This window comes from Entelurus aequoreus, linkage group LG01 (assembly GCF_033978785.1).
Source record: "Entelurus aequoreus isolate RoL-2023_Sb linkage group LG01, RoL_Eaeq_v1.1, whole genome shotgun sequence".
NCBI classification, from domain to species: Eukaryota; Metazoa; Chordata; class Actinopteri; order Syngnathiformes; family Syngnathidae; genus Entelurus; species Entelurus aequoreus.
The window spans coordinates 43,599,715-43,621,034 of NC_084731.1; the positions used below are offsets into that span (position 1 = coordinate 43,599,715).

General features: G+C 37.7%; 1 protein-coding gene across 1 annotated transcript in view; it reads left to right on the plus strand.

Annotated features, from left to right (window-relative positions):
* Positions 1-7,705: 7,705 nt before the first annotated feature.
* LOC133664049 (solute carrier family 2, facilitated glucose transporter member 11-like) overlaps positions 7,706-21,320 on the plus strand; it is a 45,163-nt gene continuing 31,548 nt past the window's right edge. The window contains exons 1-2 of the mRNA XM_062068972.1: positions 7,706-7,773; positions 12,850-12,961. Of these exons, the coding sequence (XP_061924956.1) occupies positions 7,706-7,773; positions 12,850-12,961 (180 nt within the window). The remainder of the gene's footprint in view (positions 7,774-12,849; positions 12,962-21,320) is intronic.

Here is a 21,320-nt window from a genome sequence, read left to right on the forward strand (position 1 = left end):
ATATATATATATATATATATATATATATATATATATATATATATATATATATATACGCCAAAGTTATTGGAAATGGTTACATGTTTCTTAATTACATTAATGAATTACTTTACATTGTTTAAGATAATAACTATGTATTTTTAAGAAATCAAAAATATTAATTTCATATGGACATATGGTTGTGTGATATACAAATTTAATGTTTATTTCAGTGATTGTAATGCCATCCATCCATTTTCTACCGCTTGTCCTTTTCGGGGTCGCGGGGGGTGCCGGAGCCTCGGGCGGAAGGCTGGGTACACCCTGGACAAGTCGCCACCCCATCGATTGTAATGGTCTATCTAGAAATATTGATATAATTATATTGTATTAGGAATAATCATTGGCGTTGTTAGGCCCATTTTAAGGGGGCTCAAGCCCCCCTAAAGTATTCTTAAGCCCCCCTAAATAATTTGGTGTTAAAAAAAAAAAAAAAAAATCTATTTATTTATTTATTTTTACAAATACATGCCGACATATTCATTATAAAGTGGCCCAAATATGAGTTTAAATAAATAATCATATAATCATGTCATTGTTCACTCAGTTTCCCCTCACTTCATAGCGTAAGGTAGAGATCCCTTTTAGTGCGTCGGTATCCAATCCATTCCACTTGTTCATTTAGAAAATGCCCACATCACTCAAAATCCAGTCCAAATTTTCTCTGCGACCTTGCTTGCGGTCCTTGGACTTGTTCATATAGAAAATGCCCACATCACTCAAAATCCAGTCCACATTTTCTCTGCGACCTTGCTTGCGGTCCTTGGACTTGTTCATATAGAAAATGCCCACATCCATCAAAATCCAGTCCGCATTTTCTCTGCGACCTTCCTTGCGGTCCTGCAGGTGTACGAAGAACATTAGCACACAGCACTGCAGAACAAGAACGTGAACAGATGCAAAATGGACATTAGACATTTTTTCAAGAAAGTAAGTATTCATCACTGCTTGTAGTAAAATGTATTAGCTCCACTTTACACCAGGTCTGTGTTTGACAAAAAGTTACATTCCCGCTCTAAAACAATGCTGCTACTTAGTTAGCTAGTTAGCCTGAAATGCATCATGAAGGTCCTGGTTATTTATAAAGTTAAATGTGCACTCTTTTTTACCATTTGCTATCTTTGGGGTTACTTCCTTCTGGACCATCAGCTGTGTTTCTCACTTTACACATGGAGGAGAACAGGAGCTGAGCTCATTCACGTATGACTATCATCAGTAGATAAAAATAATAATCACTCCACAACCCCTATTGACCTGTAGGAGTCAGGGCAGAGGAGCACAGAAAGTGAGAGGGGAGAGGCCTCTACTGGAAAGGTGAGTAGGAGAATAATGATACATACCTATAAATAAATATTAAAACATTTTTTTTTAAATGGCTTATCGATAAGCCATTTGTTTTATTTATTTCTGGGTGGATCATGTTGACTATTGGTCCCCCTAATTGTCAATCATTCTGGTGATGTTACGTAAGGACATATATATATATATATATATATATATATATATATATATATATATATATATATATATATATATATATATATATATATATATATATATATATATATATATATATATATATATATATATATATATATATATATATATAATTTATTTATATAATAGATTGTATTCGTAATCTACTTTACATTTGATTCCAAATCTCAAAGTGCTACAGAATTACAACCATTGGCGTTGTTAGGCCTATTTTGGAGTTGTAATTAATAAAAATTTAAAAAATGGCTTATCGATATGCCATTTGTTTTATTTGATATATATATATATATATATATATATATATATATATATATATATATATATATATATATATATATATATATATATATATATATATATATATATATGTCCTTACGTAACATCACCAGAATGATTGACAATTAGGAAGACCAACAGTCAACATGATCCACAACATCCTCTAGTACAGTGGTCCCCAACCACCGGGCCGAGGCCCGGTACCGGTCCGTGGACCGATTGGTACCGGGCCGCGGCCCGCACAAGAAATTTAAAAAAATAAAAAAAAATTTAATTTTTTTATTAAATCAACATAAAAAACACAATATATACATTATATATCACTATAAATCAATACAGTCTGCAGGGATACAGTTAATAAGCACACATGATTGTATTTCTTTATGACAAAAAAAATAAAATATATATATATATATATATATTTTTTTTTTTACTACCCCTCCCCCACCCCCGGTCCGTGGGACAAATTTTCAAGCATTGACCAGTCCGCAAGTACAAAAAGGTTGGGGACCACTGCTCTAGTATACCTTTAAGTCTTTCACATATATATATATATATATATATATATATATATATATATATATATATATATATATATATATATATATATATATATATATATATATATATATATATATATATATATATATATATATATATATATATATATATGAAAGACTTAATATGTATATATATATATATATATATATATATATATATATATATATATATATATATATATATATATATATATATATATATATATATATATATATATATATATATATATATATATATATATATATACTGTATAAGAAAAACCCAGACACCATCTTTGTAGTCATTTTTCTCCTGCGTGGACTTCCGTCTTCCTTTACAATGAGAGAAGCTGCACGAAAGCTTGTGTCTGCAATTGTAAATAATTTAGTTTTTAAGTTTTGTGTTTCTTGTAGAATCTATATAAAGTAATATACATTAGCCTATTGTTAAAATAATGAAAAAATCATCATTAAATATATTTGTGTTATTGTATTGTTACATTAATAGCTGTTGTATTATTATAGGATGGCTTGTTAAACATTTCATAGGATTTTCAGAGGGAGGAAAAACCAAGACATCTAATATAAAATGTAAAATGAATAAATACATAAAAAGAAAAAGAAAAAAAATTGTTAAAAGCCATCGTCCCTGGGAGCATTTAATTTCGTCCCATGCATTTTTTTTACCGTCCCCGGGACGACGGGACTGCGTTAATCTCAAGCCATGGAAGTTACATTTTATTGTTTGCATTATTTGTTTCAGCATTGCACTTTGAAGATGGTCCCTCAGCTCTTTGACAGCTTTGGCTCTTTTTCAGATCAGCAGACGGACTCTAAGTCTTTCTTATTTACAGTATATATAAACGTTTCTCATTTCTATTCAGACTTCCATATATATTTGATTTCCTTAACAGCTTGCCATAATATATATATATATATATATATATATATATATATATATATATATATATATATATATATATATATATATATATATATATATATATATATATATATATATATATATATATATATATATATATATATACATATATATATATATATATATATATATATATATATATATATATATATATATATATATATATATATGTATATATATATATATATATATTATATATATATATATATATATATATATATATATATATATATATATATATATATATATATATTATATATATATATATATATATATATTATATATAAACCAAATTATCCCGATCCAGATATTACTTTAATTCAAGTAATTAAGTAATATTTCCAGGGCTTGAATTTACAACCATTTTAGTCACATATGTGCCCAAAATGTAAACTGTGCAACTTCAAAATATTTGGGAACAAACAATTATTGTATTGTGAGCTAAAGTGGTGGCATTAGCCTCTATGTTGTGAATGAATAACATAGAGGCTAATGCCATGACTTTCATTGTGTTTCAGTGTATCTTGAAGGATCATGCAAGTCATTGTTTCTTGTTGATGCTGTAAACAAAATGTCACTGTGCAAACCCATGTTTGTTGTTGTACTGAACACAGATTGAAAATAAACAGACTGAAATAATAATAATAACAATGAATAACTTCTAAGTCTTTGTTAGCCGTTTGTGAAGTTTTGTGCTCGTGCACAGTGCACGTTCGCTTCGCATCCTGTGCATTCATCCTGCATGGGGGCTAAGCCCCCCTGTCCTTAAAAGCTAGTGACGCCCCTGGGAAAAATCATAGTTGTTATTAATTCAACACAATTTGTATTACTATTGTTCTCTCAGTTTGCAGTGCTGGTTACTTGATTTTTCTAATTAAATGATTAAAAGCAGCTTGCCTGCAGTTACTTACACAACCACACTAATAATAACCAAAGCACTCCCTCATTAGTTTATCTATAGAATATAATGGATAATATTGGCGATTATGGATGTGCGTCTCGATCCTGTGGTATCGATATATCGATACTCACACGCTACTCATTTGGCATCACTTTTCTGAAAAAAGTATCGAAATAAACCAAAAAAACGGCGTGTGGGGGGTGCAAGCATCACTTTCAGATGTTTTTGATGACTTACTTAACTTACTATGTGCTGGGACACCCCTGTACCTGGCAGAGTATAGAGCTGGCCCAGTCACGTGACAGGAGACAGCGAATGAGCGTCGTCAACGTGCAACACACACACAGCCAGCCGACAGCGATGCAGCCAGGCATATCCAGTGTTGTCCAATTGTTGACTTAAAACAGGCATTGTTTTTTTTAAAGTAATGTTTACTGAATATTTTTGTTTAAATGATTATCCTAAATTCAAATAATTTCCACACAGGGGAATTTACTGTTAGTTGAAAATTGCTTGCGTATTTAAACAAGATTCTTCATCTTTGCATTACAGTTTTATTTTTTCCAAGAAAATCTTGAATATATGATTGAATGTGATTTTGGTTTTAATCTGTAACATGATTTCTTACATTTCGAAAACATTATCTATTTCATATTTCATTAATTGCTAATTATATCACAAACTTTTTAAAAAATAACTGCAGCTTCTTGCAATTCGGATTTGACTGTTAATTGGAAATCCCTAATATTTAATTATTATTATATATAATATATAGTTATTATCAGTGGAGGCTGGTGACTTCCAGAATTGAGGAGGCCATTTTTTTCCGCTTGCTCACTTCACTCGCGATTGGAATGTTCCCTGTTCTCTTATCTGTCTTTGTGCTGGCCAAAGGCATACTATTTGGAGTGTAAGCTACAGTCAGAAAGTTCTTGCTGATGCAATTCATTGTGCAGAGCTTAGCCTTGTGCCTTCCTGAAGAAATTACATTGCTGTAAGTCTATGAGCCTGCCTGATAATTAAGCTGAGAAATGACATTTGGATGTTATATAAACGCCAAGTGAACATGTGTAAAAGGCAGGAATTTTAATTATGTAGTTAAAAACAATTTTGTTTAGCTTACATTTTTTCATTCTTCTACAGCTTCAACATGTAATCACCAATTTAATCAAGTTTAGCATATAAAAAAGATAAGATAACACTTTCTTTATCATATGTAGTTTTATTCAATATATTTAATATAAAATATGTAAAAATATGGTTCCAGTTGGCTTTATCTGCTGAGAAACACAGACAAAATGGAGTGTTATTACTACTGAGAACTAGTGGTGTAACACTGGTAGAGACATCTAATTAGTTCAACTCACATCTGGTTTAGCTGAGGGGCGGCATGCTCTCTCCTGGACTCCACTCCACAGGTTGGTGCTGGCTTCATTTACTGAGAAATACAGGACTTCCGAGGTCGTTTTAAGCAAAAGTATTTGGCTATATGAGCTATAAACTTCACGGATGATAGCCAGGGGTGTTCTCTAAATTTCCTGAAAAGCACAAGTTGATAGGACACTCGTAGCCACTATGGCGAGTGTTTGTTTGACTGAAGTGGCTGGCGAATTCTCAAAATGGCTTCTGTGTTGATAGGAAAGGAAAGGATTGATTCCAAATGAACCAGTAGCATGTGATTGGACGAACAAAATGTCAATCTTTCAGCCCTGGACACAATGCATGGTGAGGCCAGGCCTCCGTTGCCCACCCATTTTCAGTGATCTGGCCAATCACATATTGGCATGAAAAAGCATGCATTACATTGACTTCTATGAGAAGCTAATTTCCTAGGGGAGGCCTGGCTGATAGGGAAATCTGGCCTGTTGCTTTACAATTGCAATATTGGGTTTTAGCCATGGGAACATTTAGATTTATGAACAAAACTAAAATAATATGAATATAAAAAATAAAAAATATGTTTTTTGTTAAAATAAATAAATAAAATAAATATATTTATTGTTTTTTTTAAATCTCTCTCTTCTCTCAAATTATTGGGGAGGCCAGGCCTCCTCCACCTCTATGGAGGAGCCTCCACTGGTTATTATTATATACAATATTTAATTTATTTTTCATATTTATGTTATTTATTTTAATTTTACTTTTATTATATAATGACCATAATAAATGTGGTATAAATGGTCTGTATTTGTCTTGTGATTTGTCTTAAATAATAACAATAGTAATAATATTTTTGACTGACAAAAAATTGCCAATAAGAAATTATTGGTATCGGTAATCGGTATCGATGAAAATGCAAGAAAAAGTATCGGTATCGTATCGAATCCTAAAAGTGTGGTATCGCCCATCCCTAATGGCGATGTCCTGGCTGGTCCACCTCTTATGTTGTTGTGTCACTGACGAATTTTAAATCTGTTACGTCATAGCCACGTGCTGCCGAGAGAATTATTCATGAATGACGTAAGCAACTGGCTTTGCACACGCAAAATGATTCCAGCCAATCAGTCGCGAGACATCCTTCTTTTTGTTAAGAAGCTCACACTCTTATTTATTGCCCATAAATGCGTTGTTTTTTTTTTTATCGCATTTAAAAAAAAGGAAATAAATAACACTGCACACCAGTAGGGGGAGCCCGTGAGAGAGACAAAGTCCATATGTTCCTTATTGTTGCTTTAAATGCCTTTTATCATATACTAGCCTATTGTTTTCTTCTGCACAGGCAACATTTGAACATTATTAATACAAGTCGTATATGTGTAAAGAAAATTAATATGCTTTATATAAAACGCTCTTTAACTAAAATTATATTTCCTTAAAGCTCAAAGGTCATTATTATCCATCCATCCATCCATTTTCTACCGCTTGTCCCTTTCGAGGTTGCGGGGGGTGCTGGAGCCTATCTCAGCTGCATTCGGGCGGAAGGCGGGGTACACCCTGGACAAGTCGCCACCTCATCGCAGGGCCATTATTAGTCATCCATTAATTTTAAAATGTATCGTTCAACAGAAAAATATGAAATAAAGCAGAAGATAGTAAATTGATAAAGCATATTATTATTGTTTCTCAAATGTTTCACACTGTCGAGAAGAACATACGAAATAGTGTAGTTCTTTTTTGGATCTAGGTAAAAAATGACAAAAATACTTTTTTAAATAAACCAGTTCTTGAAAAGACCCAGGTGCTCCACGGTTTAGAGCCGTGCACGTCAGCGACATGTTGCCATTGTTTAATCAGCCCCAAGTAGTTCAGGTACCTCGGAGTCTTGTTCACGAGTGGGGGAACAGTGGATCGTGAGATCGGCAGGCGGATCGAGGCATCTGCAGACATGTGGACCCTGTATCAAGCCGTTGTGGTGAAGAAGGAGCTGAGCCAGAAGGCAAAGTTCTCAATTTTCCGGTTGATCTACGTTCCCATCCTCACTTATGGTCATGAGCTTTGGGTTCTGACCGAAAGAACAAGATCACGGGTTGAGGAGGTCACAAGGAAGACCTAGGATACGTTGGGTGCACTATGTCCCCCAGCTGGCCTGGGAACGCCTCAGGATCCCAGGAAGGTCTGGACTCAGTGGCAGGGGAGAGGTAAGTCTGGGCTTCTCTGCTTAGGCTGCTGTCTCCGCGACCCGACCTCCAAGTAAGCTTCATCAGTCCTTGCTCATAGACTTATATTGGTCAGCTCTAGTCTAGCGGCTGGTGCCCAACCCCAAATATTTATACTCCAACCAGAAGGCTGTGCCTGGGCAAGGATTGTTTGGCCCTATCGTAATGAGAAAAACAACTGTTTTGATGCAAAAGAGCAATCCGAACAGTCAAAGCCAAAGACAGTCATTGAAGTGTAAATTCCCCTCATTAACATTGAGGTATCGTTTGGCAGAACAATCGCTGTGGATCGACCACTATCGGCCCGAAATAGTTGGTATCGCCCACGTTCCAGTCAGTTGTAAAGAAATGGCACAAAGGAGACCAGAATGTTTCTAAGTCTTGTTAATTGTTGGAGGCTAAATTGCAGAGTCTTTTAGGGATGGTTGAAAGGACAGTGTTGTATGTGGGAAATAGGTGATGTCGCAGACTCCCACCTCTGTTAAGGGATGTTTTTTCAACCAATCCGTTCTCGCTGTCCAGAATCTGTACATTTTTGTTCTCAAAGGAGTGCAGCTTTCAGCATCCTCTTACAGCGACATACATGTTTGTTGTTTTTACAGTGCCTTACTGTAAATTGGAGAACGCTAACACTATTATTTTTAAATTACAATTCTGGGCTCTGAGCTGCAAGTTTTCTTATCATAAAATCTATTCTTTTTTTTTACAGCCAATTACTGTAAATGGAATAAATGAAATAAATACCATTGTTTATTTCCGATATTTCCTAGTTTTTTACAGTGAACTCCCCGTTTTTGTTTTTATAGTGCCTTACTAAAAATGAAAAAACAAAACACTATCATTAATATTTTTACAATATTTTCTTATAAAATCTACTGCCTTTTTGGATTTGTTTTTACAGTGCATTACAGTAAATGGAAAAACATTACCATTGTTCTTTTTCCGGTAAAATTTTGTCGACTGAGCTGCCAGTGTTCTTACCATTTTCTTTACCATTTTTTTGTTTTGTTTTTTTACAGTGCCTAACTGCAAATTGAAAAACTGTAACATTGTTATTTTTGCATTACAATTCTGGCGACTGCGCTGCAAGTTTTTAACAGGAAATTCTAAGGTCTTTGTTTATACAGTGCATACCTGTAAATGGAAAAATGGCACCAGTTTTATTTTTACGGAGAATATTTTAATTATTTTTTATTATTTAAAAAAAAAAATACAGAAAATAATCTACTGACTTTAATACTACGTTCAACATGTTAATTTGATATCATTGATATTTCACTAATTGTGTTACATTTCTAGTTCTATGGTTATCATCACATTTTGAGGCTCTCTGACGGTAAGCATGATGATTAAGTTTAGTTAGATTTTTGAGGCTTTGAACGTTCGATGGAAGACCGTCTCACTTTAAGTTGATAGTTGATGGACGGGAACGCGGTCCCGAGGGAACCTAATGTCTTACTAGAACACGCCACCGCCAGACAGACCAGGTTTTATCCGGTGCTGCGATTTACGTCAAAAACACGACAATGCTGCGCTAACGACATTAATGGACAACCAAAGCTATCGATGTGTAACTGCATGGCGGCGGCCTTCATATATGCCGCTCTGCTGAGGTCAGCATCCACCGCGCTGCAGCACAAACATGGAGGGAGCATCAAATAAGGTAGGATGAATTATTCTTGGAGAAATATGATTTGATATTGAGTGCTTACTTTCATGATATTATGAGTACATATTTCTATGTAGAGTAGTTCCCTTGTTTATAACAGTTAATTGGTCGCAAATATTTTCACATTTAGAGCATTAAAAAACTATGTACGAGCTTCTAAATAGAATAGAATAGGCTTTTATTGTCATTGCAGATTAAAAACAACGACATTGTAGAATTTTTACTATAATTACAGCCCTCTAGACATGAAATAAGACTACTATAGTCGCCTTTACACTTGGTTTACGCAATATAGAAATACTAATAAGACATAAATAAGACATTAGTTTTTTTAACACAACCACAAAGCTGCGAAAATACTGCCACTTCCTGTGATGATGTGGATGATAATGTGCAATACATTACAGTGCCTTAGATTTGATGAGTTCATTTTTACGCTTGAAAAAGCCTAATTCGGGCCAAATATACATACAATCTGCTAAAATGTGAATCTTTTTTATTAATAACAGGCCATAGTCCAGAGCTGGGCAAATATTTTGACTCGGGGGCCATATTGAGAGAAAAAATATGTCTGGGGGGCCAATGTGTATGTGTGTATAAATGATACACATTTAGCTGTAAAAGTCTGCTGTACAGTATGTGTGTCCGGGTCCCTTTTTTTCAGGAACATTAATACCAAAAGTCACAACGTCCGATAGAATTCTGAAAAAGTTATGACAGACCACATCAAAAAGGCGGAATTAAATTTTACAGTTTTTTACTGAATGGGACACACAAAATGTACATTAAAATAAAGAAAGTGGGATTTACAATATTACCTATGAACAATAAAACACTGAATATTAACAACATATGAATGTCGCTCCTCTTTTACTTCTCAGACCAGCTCCTTGATAGTTGTGTATATTTTACAATCAAGCAAAACACAACAAAAATGTAAAAAAAACCCAGCAACATATGAATGAAATGTGTAATAAACACCTACAATATGATATATTATCACTTTTATGCAGACATTTGCTGTAAAAATTAGCTTCTGCATCTGTTCCTGACACATGTGTTTCGGGCTGGCTGCTCTGAAAACAAACCCCGCCCACTCTGCTTTGTTCCTCATCTGAGCTGCTGTGACGTAGATTACCGTAATATATTACTCAAAAGCACAGATTCCGACCATTGAAATACTTTCTGTAGTTCAAGACTTACGGTCATTTAAAAACAGCACTGCACACCATAATGGCAGTGACAGTTTTGATGTTCAAGGTCTAAAAATATTATGTAGAACGTCCGGTGGGCCGGATTGAAAATCATAATGCGCCGCATGTGGCCTGTGGGCCGTATTTTGCCCAGCTCTGCCATAGTCAAATGCAAAACAGCACGGAACTGTGATATGATTTTTTTGTATGAATATATGTTAAAAAAACACGATAACTCGAAGCGCAAAGTGGCGAGAGACGCCTATTAATGCACAAGTGGTGTGAATCTTACAAAAATTAATCGTGCGCTGTGCTTATTGCTTCCGCGATCATACGACATTTTACCGCAAACATATTCCTAGCCTTTTCCTGCTCAATCACTGATAAGAATATGATGGTAAATGTTATTTTTTCTCAGTGCCCCCTGTGGGGGCATTAGTGCAAAAATGCTGGGTTGTAAGCAAGTCAGTTTATATTAGGTTGAATTAGTTTTTTTGCAGTAGAATAATAAATAATTGAGCATATTAGAAAATGTTTCTGTTCAAAACATGCATCAAATTAAATTCCAGCTGGAGGAAAAAAAGTATGAAAATTGTTTCACATAAAAAAACATGTCCAAAAAAAATCTAATGGGGGGAGGGCGTCAAATAAAATTCTGCTTAGTAAATAAACTATAATAAAAACATTTAAAAACAGTTTACAAAAACTGTTGCTTTGGCTGCTGACGTGTCAGTAAGCGAGGACATGGCATAAAAACATATTTTAAAAAATGGGTTCTTGACTATTTTGAAGCAATTCAGAATCATACTCAACAAGAATCGCAATTTGTGTTTGAATCAATTTTTTTTCCAGGGGTCTTTAAATGCACGTTATCTTATCTTTTTTTAGTCAAATTAATCTACATTTTAAAAAAAATCACCATTGAAATCTTATTTAAATGATAAATGGGTTATACTTGTATAGCGCTTTTCTACCTTCAAGGTACTCAAAGCGCTTTGACACTATTTCCACATTTACCCATTCACACACACATTCACACACTGATGGCGGGAGCTGCCATGCAAGGCGCTAACCAGCAGCCATCAGAGGCAAAGGGTGAAGTGTCTTGCCCAAGGACCCAACGGACGTGACTAGGAAGGTAGAAGGTTCTTTCTTGATATGTGACAACATACACTTTTGCACTTTGTTGATCACCAGTAGCTGCTAACTAGCATCATAACTCCTGTGCCGTCTGCTAACTCGCTAACAATCCTTGACACATGCACTGGTGTGTGTGAGAGAGTGACAAGAAGAAAAGCTCTGACTCGTTTCACATGTGCAAACCTCGATGACTCATCTTTTCCAATACGTTTTATCAGCTTATACTCCTTCACCTCAAAATGCTATTAATACTAATAAAATACCTGAATACGAATACATTGGTCTCTTGGCACTTTGCCTTTTGAAGTTGGCGGCTTTATTCAAATGCGGATTCGATTGTATTATTCTGCGTAATTTTGGCCTAAATTTAGCATTTGTAACCATAAACACGGCTCAATGTACCGTAATACTACAATAGTATTGGCAACTACATGAGACCAAACCAAACAGAGTTCAGTATCGTGGCCACTGATTGGCTCAGCCTCAGGCAGCATCCAGTCCCACCTTAACAAGTATGAATGACTATGTGAGTGTTGTTTCATGGTTACAGTACAACATATTCAATTAATAATTAATAATTCAGATTTCACGGGAATTTGTTTATCACTGTCAGGCCCGGAACCAATTTGCAGCAATAAACGAGGGCTTACTGTTATGGTTTTGTACATCTGCAATCAAACATAATAAAACATTATCATGTTATTGTTGGATGTGGTGCAAGTGTGCCTCGTGTTGTGGACACCAGTAAGCTTGTTGATGTTGGTAAAAAAAAAACAAAAGACTTGAGTAACAAGAGAAGAACAAGCAGAAGTTGTAATAATTAAGCACACATCAGTGGAGCATGACAGTACAGTGCAAGAAGTGTGGAAGTGTGATTATGTGTAATAGCTAACTCAAAGACTGTTGTGTGTGTGTGTGTGTGTGTGTGTGTGTGTGTGTGTGTGTGTGTGTGTGTGTGTGTGTGTGTGTGTGTGTGTGTGTGTGTGTGTGTGTGTGTGTGTGTGTGTGTGTGTGTGTGTGTGTGTGTGTGTGTGTGTGTGTGTGTGTGTGTGCTTTATTGTCGCACCAGCTACAATACTGGAGACTTTATCTTCTAGCCGTGGTTCTGGGGATTGGTGGCTCCTTTCAGTATGGCATTCAAGTGTCGGCCATTGCTGCTCCAGCAGAGGTAAGAATGTGGTGCTTTAGTTGCAGAAAAAGAATGTATGCAGAAAGGTACGATGATCCAGGATAAATGTGAACCATCAACGTTGACTTACGTTGACTATATTGTGTGAATACAATTTTGTGTTTACATCCACTCTTGAATTTCATTTGAATGGCTGGACTCACATATTCCTTCATTTCTCAAACTGTGGTATAAGTACACAGGTCTATATTAGCTATAATAGCCTACTATCAAAATGACTTTAAAAGTTGTATATAAGTCTTATCATGAAGGCAACACATGACGTAAGTGTCTATATTAGTTATATTAGCCTACTATCAAATGACTTTAAAAGTCTTATATAAGTGTTATAATGAAGACAACACATGACGTAAGTGTCTATATTGGTTATATTAGCCTACTATCAAAAGGACTCTAAAAGTCTTATATAAATCTTTAAATGAAGGCAACACATTATGTAAGTATCTATATTAGCTATAATAGCCTACTATCAACATGATTGTGTCGCAGGCTGAAACAAATCTTCATTGACAGAAATGTTTAAATTTAATATTTATTCTACACATTTTTACAACATTGGAAAACATTAGTAAAACGTCTCAGAAGGTGAGATAACTCCTGGAAATTACTGTCTTGGAATGGCCAAAGGTATAGATGTGTGTGTCCAAGTTAAAGGAAACGGCAGGCTGTCTTCTTTTAATAGATTTATTACAATCTTTGGCAAGCTAGGTAATGTTTGCTGTGGTCTGGAACAACATGGCACACAAACAACTATCAGAAATGCAGCCAATATTACATACAAATAATGTGTCATGAGACATGCAAAATTAAATTATATACAAAGAGGATAAAAATAAAGGATATTAAATGAGCTCAAATATACCTACAAATGAGGCATAATGATGCAATATGTACAGACAGCTAGCCTAAATAGCATGTTAGCATCGATTAGCTTGCAGTCATGCACTGACCAAATATGCCTGATTAGCACTTCAACAAGTCAATAACATCAACAAAGCTCACCTTTGGGCATTCACGCACAGCATACAACTTTTGGTGGACAAAATGAGACAAAGAAGGAGTGGAATATTTTACATGTAAACAAACTATTGCGTCACAGTCCACACTGTGGTGAGTTCAAGAACGGGCAAAATTAGTAGGACAAAACGATGTTCACCGAATAATGTCATCAGTGAAGCATACATACAAACATATTAAACAGTGGGCTTTCTAACGATTGGGAAGGTTTGTGTCATGTTTGTCCTCAAACAAAAAACATACTAAAACAAAAATATTATTTTTTTGCCCCCCATCTTTTTCTATTTTCAATCTATTTTTAAAAATGCTCCAGGGAGCCACTTGGAGGGCGCTAAAGAGTCACGTACGCCAAAGACTCACTTGAATAATGCAAAGGGTTTTATTTTCTTACATTCATACACAATGTTACTGTTCAAACTGTGTGTATTGTTACAGTGGCCAAAATATTAAATATAATAGTTAAATAAAACCTCTGACTTGTTTTTAATCAATATTTACGCTACTGTATTTTAACGTGGGTCATTATGGTGAGTCCTTAGTTGACTTTGCATCCGGTCTCCAAGATGAGCAGTCGCATTTTCTTTCGCTCCCACTGTGGAATCCAAACAAAGGCTCGTATGATTCCACATGTCCTCCTTTTTCTATTGTGGATCACGGATTTGTATTTTAAACCACCACAGATATTATACCCTCTTGAAAATGAGAGTCGGGAACGCGAAAAAGGCGATCACTCTGATTTGTACCTCCTCAGTAATTCTTCAGCAAAGCACTTTGGTTTCAGAGGTAACGTGATTACCCCGTGTCTGACAGCGGATCGAAACAGAAGAAACAAGCCCCTGACTGGAAGGACAGACCGAAGATCAACAATTCTACTAATATTTCTACTCTCAGGAGACACTGAATTAAACCCTGGACCAGTAACCACCCGGTTAATGTTGTCCCGCCTGGCGAAGCCTAGCAATGCTGTTGCTAACGACGCCAAGGAAGCTAACTTAGCTACGGGACCTCGTCGGAGCTATGCTAAAAACATCAGCTCTCCACCTACGCCAGCCCTTACTTGCTCATCACAACCCGAGCTCACCTGCGTTCCAGCGGTCGGCGGCTCGACGGAGGACTTCACCCCGATCATCGATGCGGTCGGCAGCCCGGAGGTGGATGAGGACGGCCCAGACATCGGTGAGGACAGCGGCTCGGCGGCGGACAGCGGGGTGGCTGTCGACAACAACACCCCGGTCTCCAGTAGAGACGGCAGAGCGGAGGTCCTCGCAGCCTCTCCCCGGTCCCTGATGATCAGAACCGTGGTACCTGGACCCCCCGCGGCCTACACAGGATTCAGGGGTTTCTTTGCCCATCCCTGGTCTTTGTTCTCAGCCTCAAAGCCCGCGAAAACAACCCCCATCCCCGCCCCCCCTACCTGGCCCCCCCTCTCCTACTCCGCCCCTCACCAAAGCCCGCGAAAACAACCCCCACCCCCACCCGGGCCTCCCCTACCTGGCCCCCCCTCTCCAACTCCGCCCCTCCCCCATCACCTGGCTGATGAACAATGGGCCTCTCTCCCCCTCCCCCAAGCCTCTCCATCCAAACAGTGAACTGGACTGCTCTTCAACTTCAATAACAACCAACATGGCCATCCCTCCTTTTTCCGGACATTACCACTCCACAGCGGACTCTGATGCTCTTTTTGGTTCCAGTGGACTCCACATCATCCACCTTAATGTGAACAGTCTCTCTGGAACCAAACTCGACCAAATCAGAGAAATGTTCCACAACAAAAAGGTAAAAATCCTGTGTTTCTCTGAAACCGAATTAGATCAAAGTGTTTTTGACTCAGAGATAGAGATAGAAAACTTCTCGGTTATCAGAAAGGACAGGAATAAACATGGTGGGAGTGTTTGTATGTATATTCACCCGGATATAAAATACATAACTCGCACTGATCTCAACCACAATGCCCTTGAATCTGTGTGGGCGGAAATCAAATTTAAAAACGCTAAGCCGGTACTGATAGGGAATGTGTACAGACCCCCTAATCCGAGTGATTTCTATGGTGCTCTCGAGGAGTGCTTAGCTGGGGTAGACAACGTGGAGAAAATTATAACTGCAGATCTGAACAAAGATATTCAACGCAGAGATGCGCCTGTCTTCAGATCTTACAGCAAGATTTTTAATCTGCACGGTCTTTCCCAGCTAATAACACTACCCACAAGGGTGTGTGATTCCACCCAATCAACCATAGATTTCATTCTCACATCAGACCGGCCTAAAATAAAAAATAGTGGGGTCATGATCTGTGGTCTTAGCGACCACTATCTAACCTTCTGCACCCGCAAAATAGCTAAACCTGTCAAAGCGTGGACCTTGCGGTGTTGTGTTTTCCCAGAATGCAAAGGAAAGTTGGCGCGGGCAAGGCGTGAAGGTAAGGACATGTTTATTTTTACACTAACAAAAAGAACAAACGAAAAGCGTGCACAAGGCGGAAGTACAAAAACTTGGCTGATGAAACAAAAACTTGCACAAAGGCAAAAACTATAAACATGGAATATACAACACTTATTGTGGCATGAAAAAACGTGCAGGGAACAATGGCTTGGAATGAAAGGTAGCAGAGGTAGTCAGGATAATGTCACCAGGCTGATCAACAGAAAAAGACAGTCTTAAATAACAGTGACATGATTAGTGACAGGTGCCCGAGTGCAAAACGTGAGACAGGTGCGTGACATGAGGACAGGTGAAAACTAATGGGTTGTCATGGAAACAAAACAAACAAGAGTGCACAAAGGGTCCAAAAACCAAACCGAACATAACCAAAACAAAACCTGATCACACAGACATGACAAAACCCAAAGCCAACGGCCACATAACAGCCCAATCCAGATCCCTTAAAACATACTCCAGTGATAATTTCAACCGAAAATTAGAGTGGGACTGGTCCCCTGTGCTCACGAGCAACCTGGTCAATGATGCTTGGGATCGCCCCAAAACAGCGTTCCTAGCTATACTAAATGATATGGCTCCGGTGAGAACAGTCAGGATCAAAGCCTGCTCTGAACCATGGATGAATCCGGACCTATTAGCTGCCATAAAAGACAGAGACAGAAAATACTCCGAATACCAAAAGTGTAAAACCGAAGTAGATAAACAACCCAATAATAACCTCAAATCTATCCTTTCAACACTCAAAAAGCAATGCAATAAATTAAGAAATAAGTCAACCAGCCTGACTAAATCCTTAAAAAAAAATTACATCAACGACAAAATAGAGGAAAACACAAATAAGCCATGTGAGCTCTGGAAAATCCTCAACAACCAGCTTCCTGGCTGCAGCCAGAAACTTAAAACCAGACTCACCAACATCAACATCAAGGAGGGTGATTCCCTCATTACAGACAAAATGGAGATAGTAAGCAGACTTAACACCTTTTTCATCAGCATAGCCACAACTCTAGTCAACAAGCTGTCCCACCACTCTGGTCGCTTTGGTGTAGAACACATTAAAGCCTTCTACAGAAAGCTAGGAGTATCCAACAACGATTTCAAATTAGAAATGGTCTCAGCTGATGAGGTGCTTAAAAAATTGAGCGCGCTCCACCCAAACAAGGCCATCGGCCTTGACAATATCCCCTCCAGATTCCTCAGGGACTCTGCCACCACCATTGCCCCAATCATGACACACATAATAAACCTCTCAATTACACAAGGCCAAGTACCAAAAGATTTCAAAATGGCAAGAGTAACTCCCCTTTTTAAAAAAGGAAGCAAATTTGAACCTGGCAACTACCGACCTGTTTCTATTCTCAGTTCCATTTCGAAAGTAATGGAAAAAATAGTTTATGAACAGGTCGATAGTTACCTTGCCACTAATAAACTCATCTACAAATTCCAATCCGGCTACAGAATTAACCACTCCACTGACACGCCTTCTCTATCTGACCGACCACTTCAAACATGAGGTGGACGCGGGCAAATACTGCGGCATGGTCATGCTGGACCTTCAGGAGGCCTTTGACACCGTTAACCACGCTATACTGTTGGATAAGCTCAGAGCAATCGGATTTGATAAAACCTCATCGAGCTGGATGCAATCTTTCTTGGAGGGGAGGAAACAGGTGGTAGAGGTGAACGGCACCGTGTCCCCCCCCCCCCCCCCTCTCAGTAAGCTGTGGAGTCCCCCAAGGTAGTATATTAGGGCCCTTACTGTTCCTAATATACATAAACGACATGTCATCAGCATGCGACTGTGAATTGTTCCTGTTTGCGGATGACTCGGCCCTGCTGGTATCCGGCAAGGACAAGTCACAGGTGGAGAAAATCCTCAGTGCTGAACTTTGTAGAATTTGCACCTGGCTCTCTGACAACAAGCTATCCATACACTTGGGTAAAACAGAATCCATCCTATTTGGGTCCCACATCAACCTTAAGAAAGTCAGTGACTTCACTATAAAAGTGGGTGACATTGTTATCACCAGGAAAGATGAGGTCACCTAACTAGGTTCTATTCTAGAGGCTAATCTTTCCTGTGATAAAATGGCAACCAGGGTAATCAAAAAGGTCAACCAACGAACGAGATTTCTCTACAGAATCTCCTCTCTGGTCAACAAAAGCACCATGAAGATTCTAGCGGGAACTCTCATTCAACCCTTTTTCGATTACGCATGCACCTCCTGGTACCCTAGCACCTCCAAAACCCTCAAATCTAAACTCCAAACATCCCAGAACAAGCTAGTCAGGTTACTTCTAGACCTCCACCCCAGATCACACCTCACTCCTACCCACTTCTCCAAAGTGGGCTGGCTCAGGGTGCAGGACAGAGTAAAACAACTTGCACTGAGCCTAGTCTATAAAATCCGCTACACCTCCTTGATACCGAAGTACATGTCAAACTACTTCCATAACGTAAATGACCGCCATAACCTCAACACCAGGGGGAGCTCCACTAACCACGTTAAACCCAGATTCCGATCTAACAAAGGTCTTAACTCATTCTCCTTCTTTGCCACATCAATATGGAATGGACTCCCAACAGGTGTAAAAGAAAGGGCATCTCTATCCTCCTTCAAAACTGCACTAAAAGAACACCTCCAGGCAACTTCAACCCTAAACTAACACCCTCCCCCTTCCACATCCCACCTCCCCGGATTGTAAATAATCAAATGTAAATAATCAAATGTAGATATTTGTTCTTATGCTTTCTGATCTCTTTCTCTATGTCCACTAGCTGTACATATCCTACCAAGTCAGTCCTACACTGTTTCAATGTCCATTTCTCTGATGATGCAATTGTTGATGACTGAAGTGCTGATATCAACCAAACCTAACCCCCCCTCCACATCCCGGATTGTAAATAATGTAAATAATTCAGTGTATATACTCTGATGATTATCTTGTGTGATGACTGTATTATGATGATAGTATATATCTGTACCATGAATTGATTACGTGGACCCCGACTTAAACAAGTTGAAAAACGTATTCAGGTGTTACCATTTAATGGTCAATTGTACAGAATATGTACTGTACTGTGCAATCTACTAATAAAAGTTTCAAACACTCAATCAAAGACACTTGGAGAGCCAAGTGTTTTCTGAGGTCGTACTTGGTGGGAAACAGTTTGATTTAGAGTAATGTTTTAAGTTTCTCTTTTTAGTTGTTTTGAAGTTGAGTGTAGTCCAATTTGGCTTGAGTTTGTTTGTTGTTGTTTGGCACAGTATGTGGCGTTTTGTTTGAATAATATACAGTTACAACCTACTCAGTGGCCTAGTGGTTAGAGCAGTGGTTCTTAACCTTGTTGGAGGTACCAAACCCCACCAGTTTCATATGCGCTAACCGAAACCTTCTTTAGTGAAAAATTTTTAAAAAATTAAAATTCAAGAAAAAGTCATATGTTTTTTTTACTTGTGCACAAAATGAACCGTGCATGAACATCACAACAAATTACACACATTACCATGAATTGATTAACGTGGACCCTGACTTAAACAAGTTGAAAAACTTATTCGGCTGTTACCATTTAGTGGTCAATTGTACGGAATATGTACTGTACTGTGTAAACTGTACTGTTTCATATAATGTATTCTCTTCCTTTGCAATCTGCTAGTAAAAGTTTCAATCGATCAATCAAACAACCTGCAAATCAGATGGAAAATTAGAGGGAACATTGTTTGGGGGTATCCATAATACGCCAATAGGGAGAAGTTTTTATTTACACGATAAGTTGGATGTGTCTTTACCTCCGTGGCGGAGGCTCCACCGAACACCTGAGGCCGACTCACCGAACCCCTACGGTTCGATCGAACCCAGGTTAAGAACCACTGGGTTAGAGTGTCCGCCCTGAGATTGGTAGGTTGTGAGTTCAAACCCTGGCCGAGTCATACCAAAGACTATAAACATGGGACCCATTACCTTCCTGCTTGGCACTCAGCATCAAGGGTTGGAATTGGGGGTTAAATCACCAAAATGATTCCCGGGCACAGCCACCGCTGCTGCTCACTGCTCCCCTCACCTCCCAGGGGGTGATCAAGGGGATGGGTCAAATGCAGAGGACAAATTTCACCACATCTAGTATCATACTTGCCAACCTTGAGACCTCCAAATTCGGGAGATTGGGGGGGGGTTGAGGTTGAGGTTAAGGGGAGAGGAATATATTTATAGCTAGAATTCATTGAAATTCAAGTATTTCTTATATATATATATATATATATATATATATATATATATATATATATATATATATATATATATATATATATATATATATATATATATATATATATATATATATATATATATATATATTGTTGCGTCGACCAGCATTCCTCCAATGGGGAATTCAAATTGCTAGTCTCTCCCAGATTCTTTTTATGGCAATAAGCTGATGTTTATATTCAATCAACAGGCAGTAGTTGGTATTTTGTGGTTTATTCTCCAAGCTTAGAGGACAAACGTGAGACCAATCTAGCACACCAGCGATCTCTCGCCCGGTCTAGCTCGGTCTCCCCTCCACCTCCTGTCCCCCGAAGCTCAGCACTGCACTGTGCTCCTTATCTTAGGAATGTTATGGCAGTCTCAACAGCGCTCTGTCTCTCTACTCAAGGGCACTCGAATGCAAGCACTTTGTTACCACACGAGACATTAGCTGATGAAAATATGACTATAGGAGTTTAGAAAGAAGTACCACTTAAATATGGATATGATTCTGATCTGCTTCCATCAATCCCCCTTTAAGATCTTCTAATAAGATCTTTATTACTTGTACAAAACTTATAAAGCACGCCCCACATTAAAGTCTTAAAGTTACCACTTTGCGTGTGTCACTAAAGGGGTC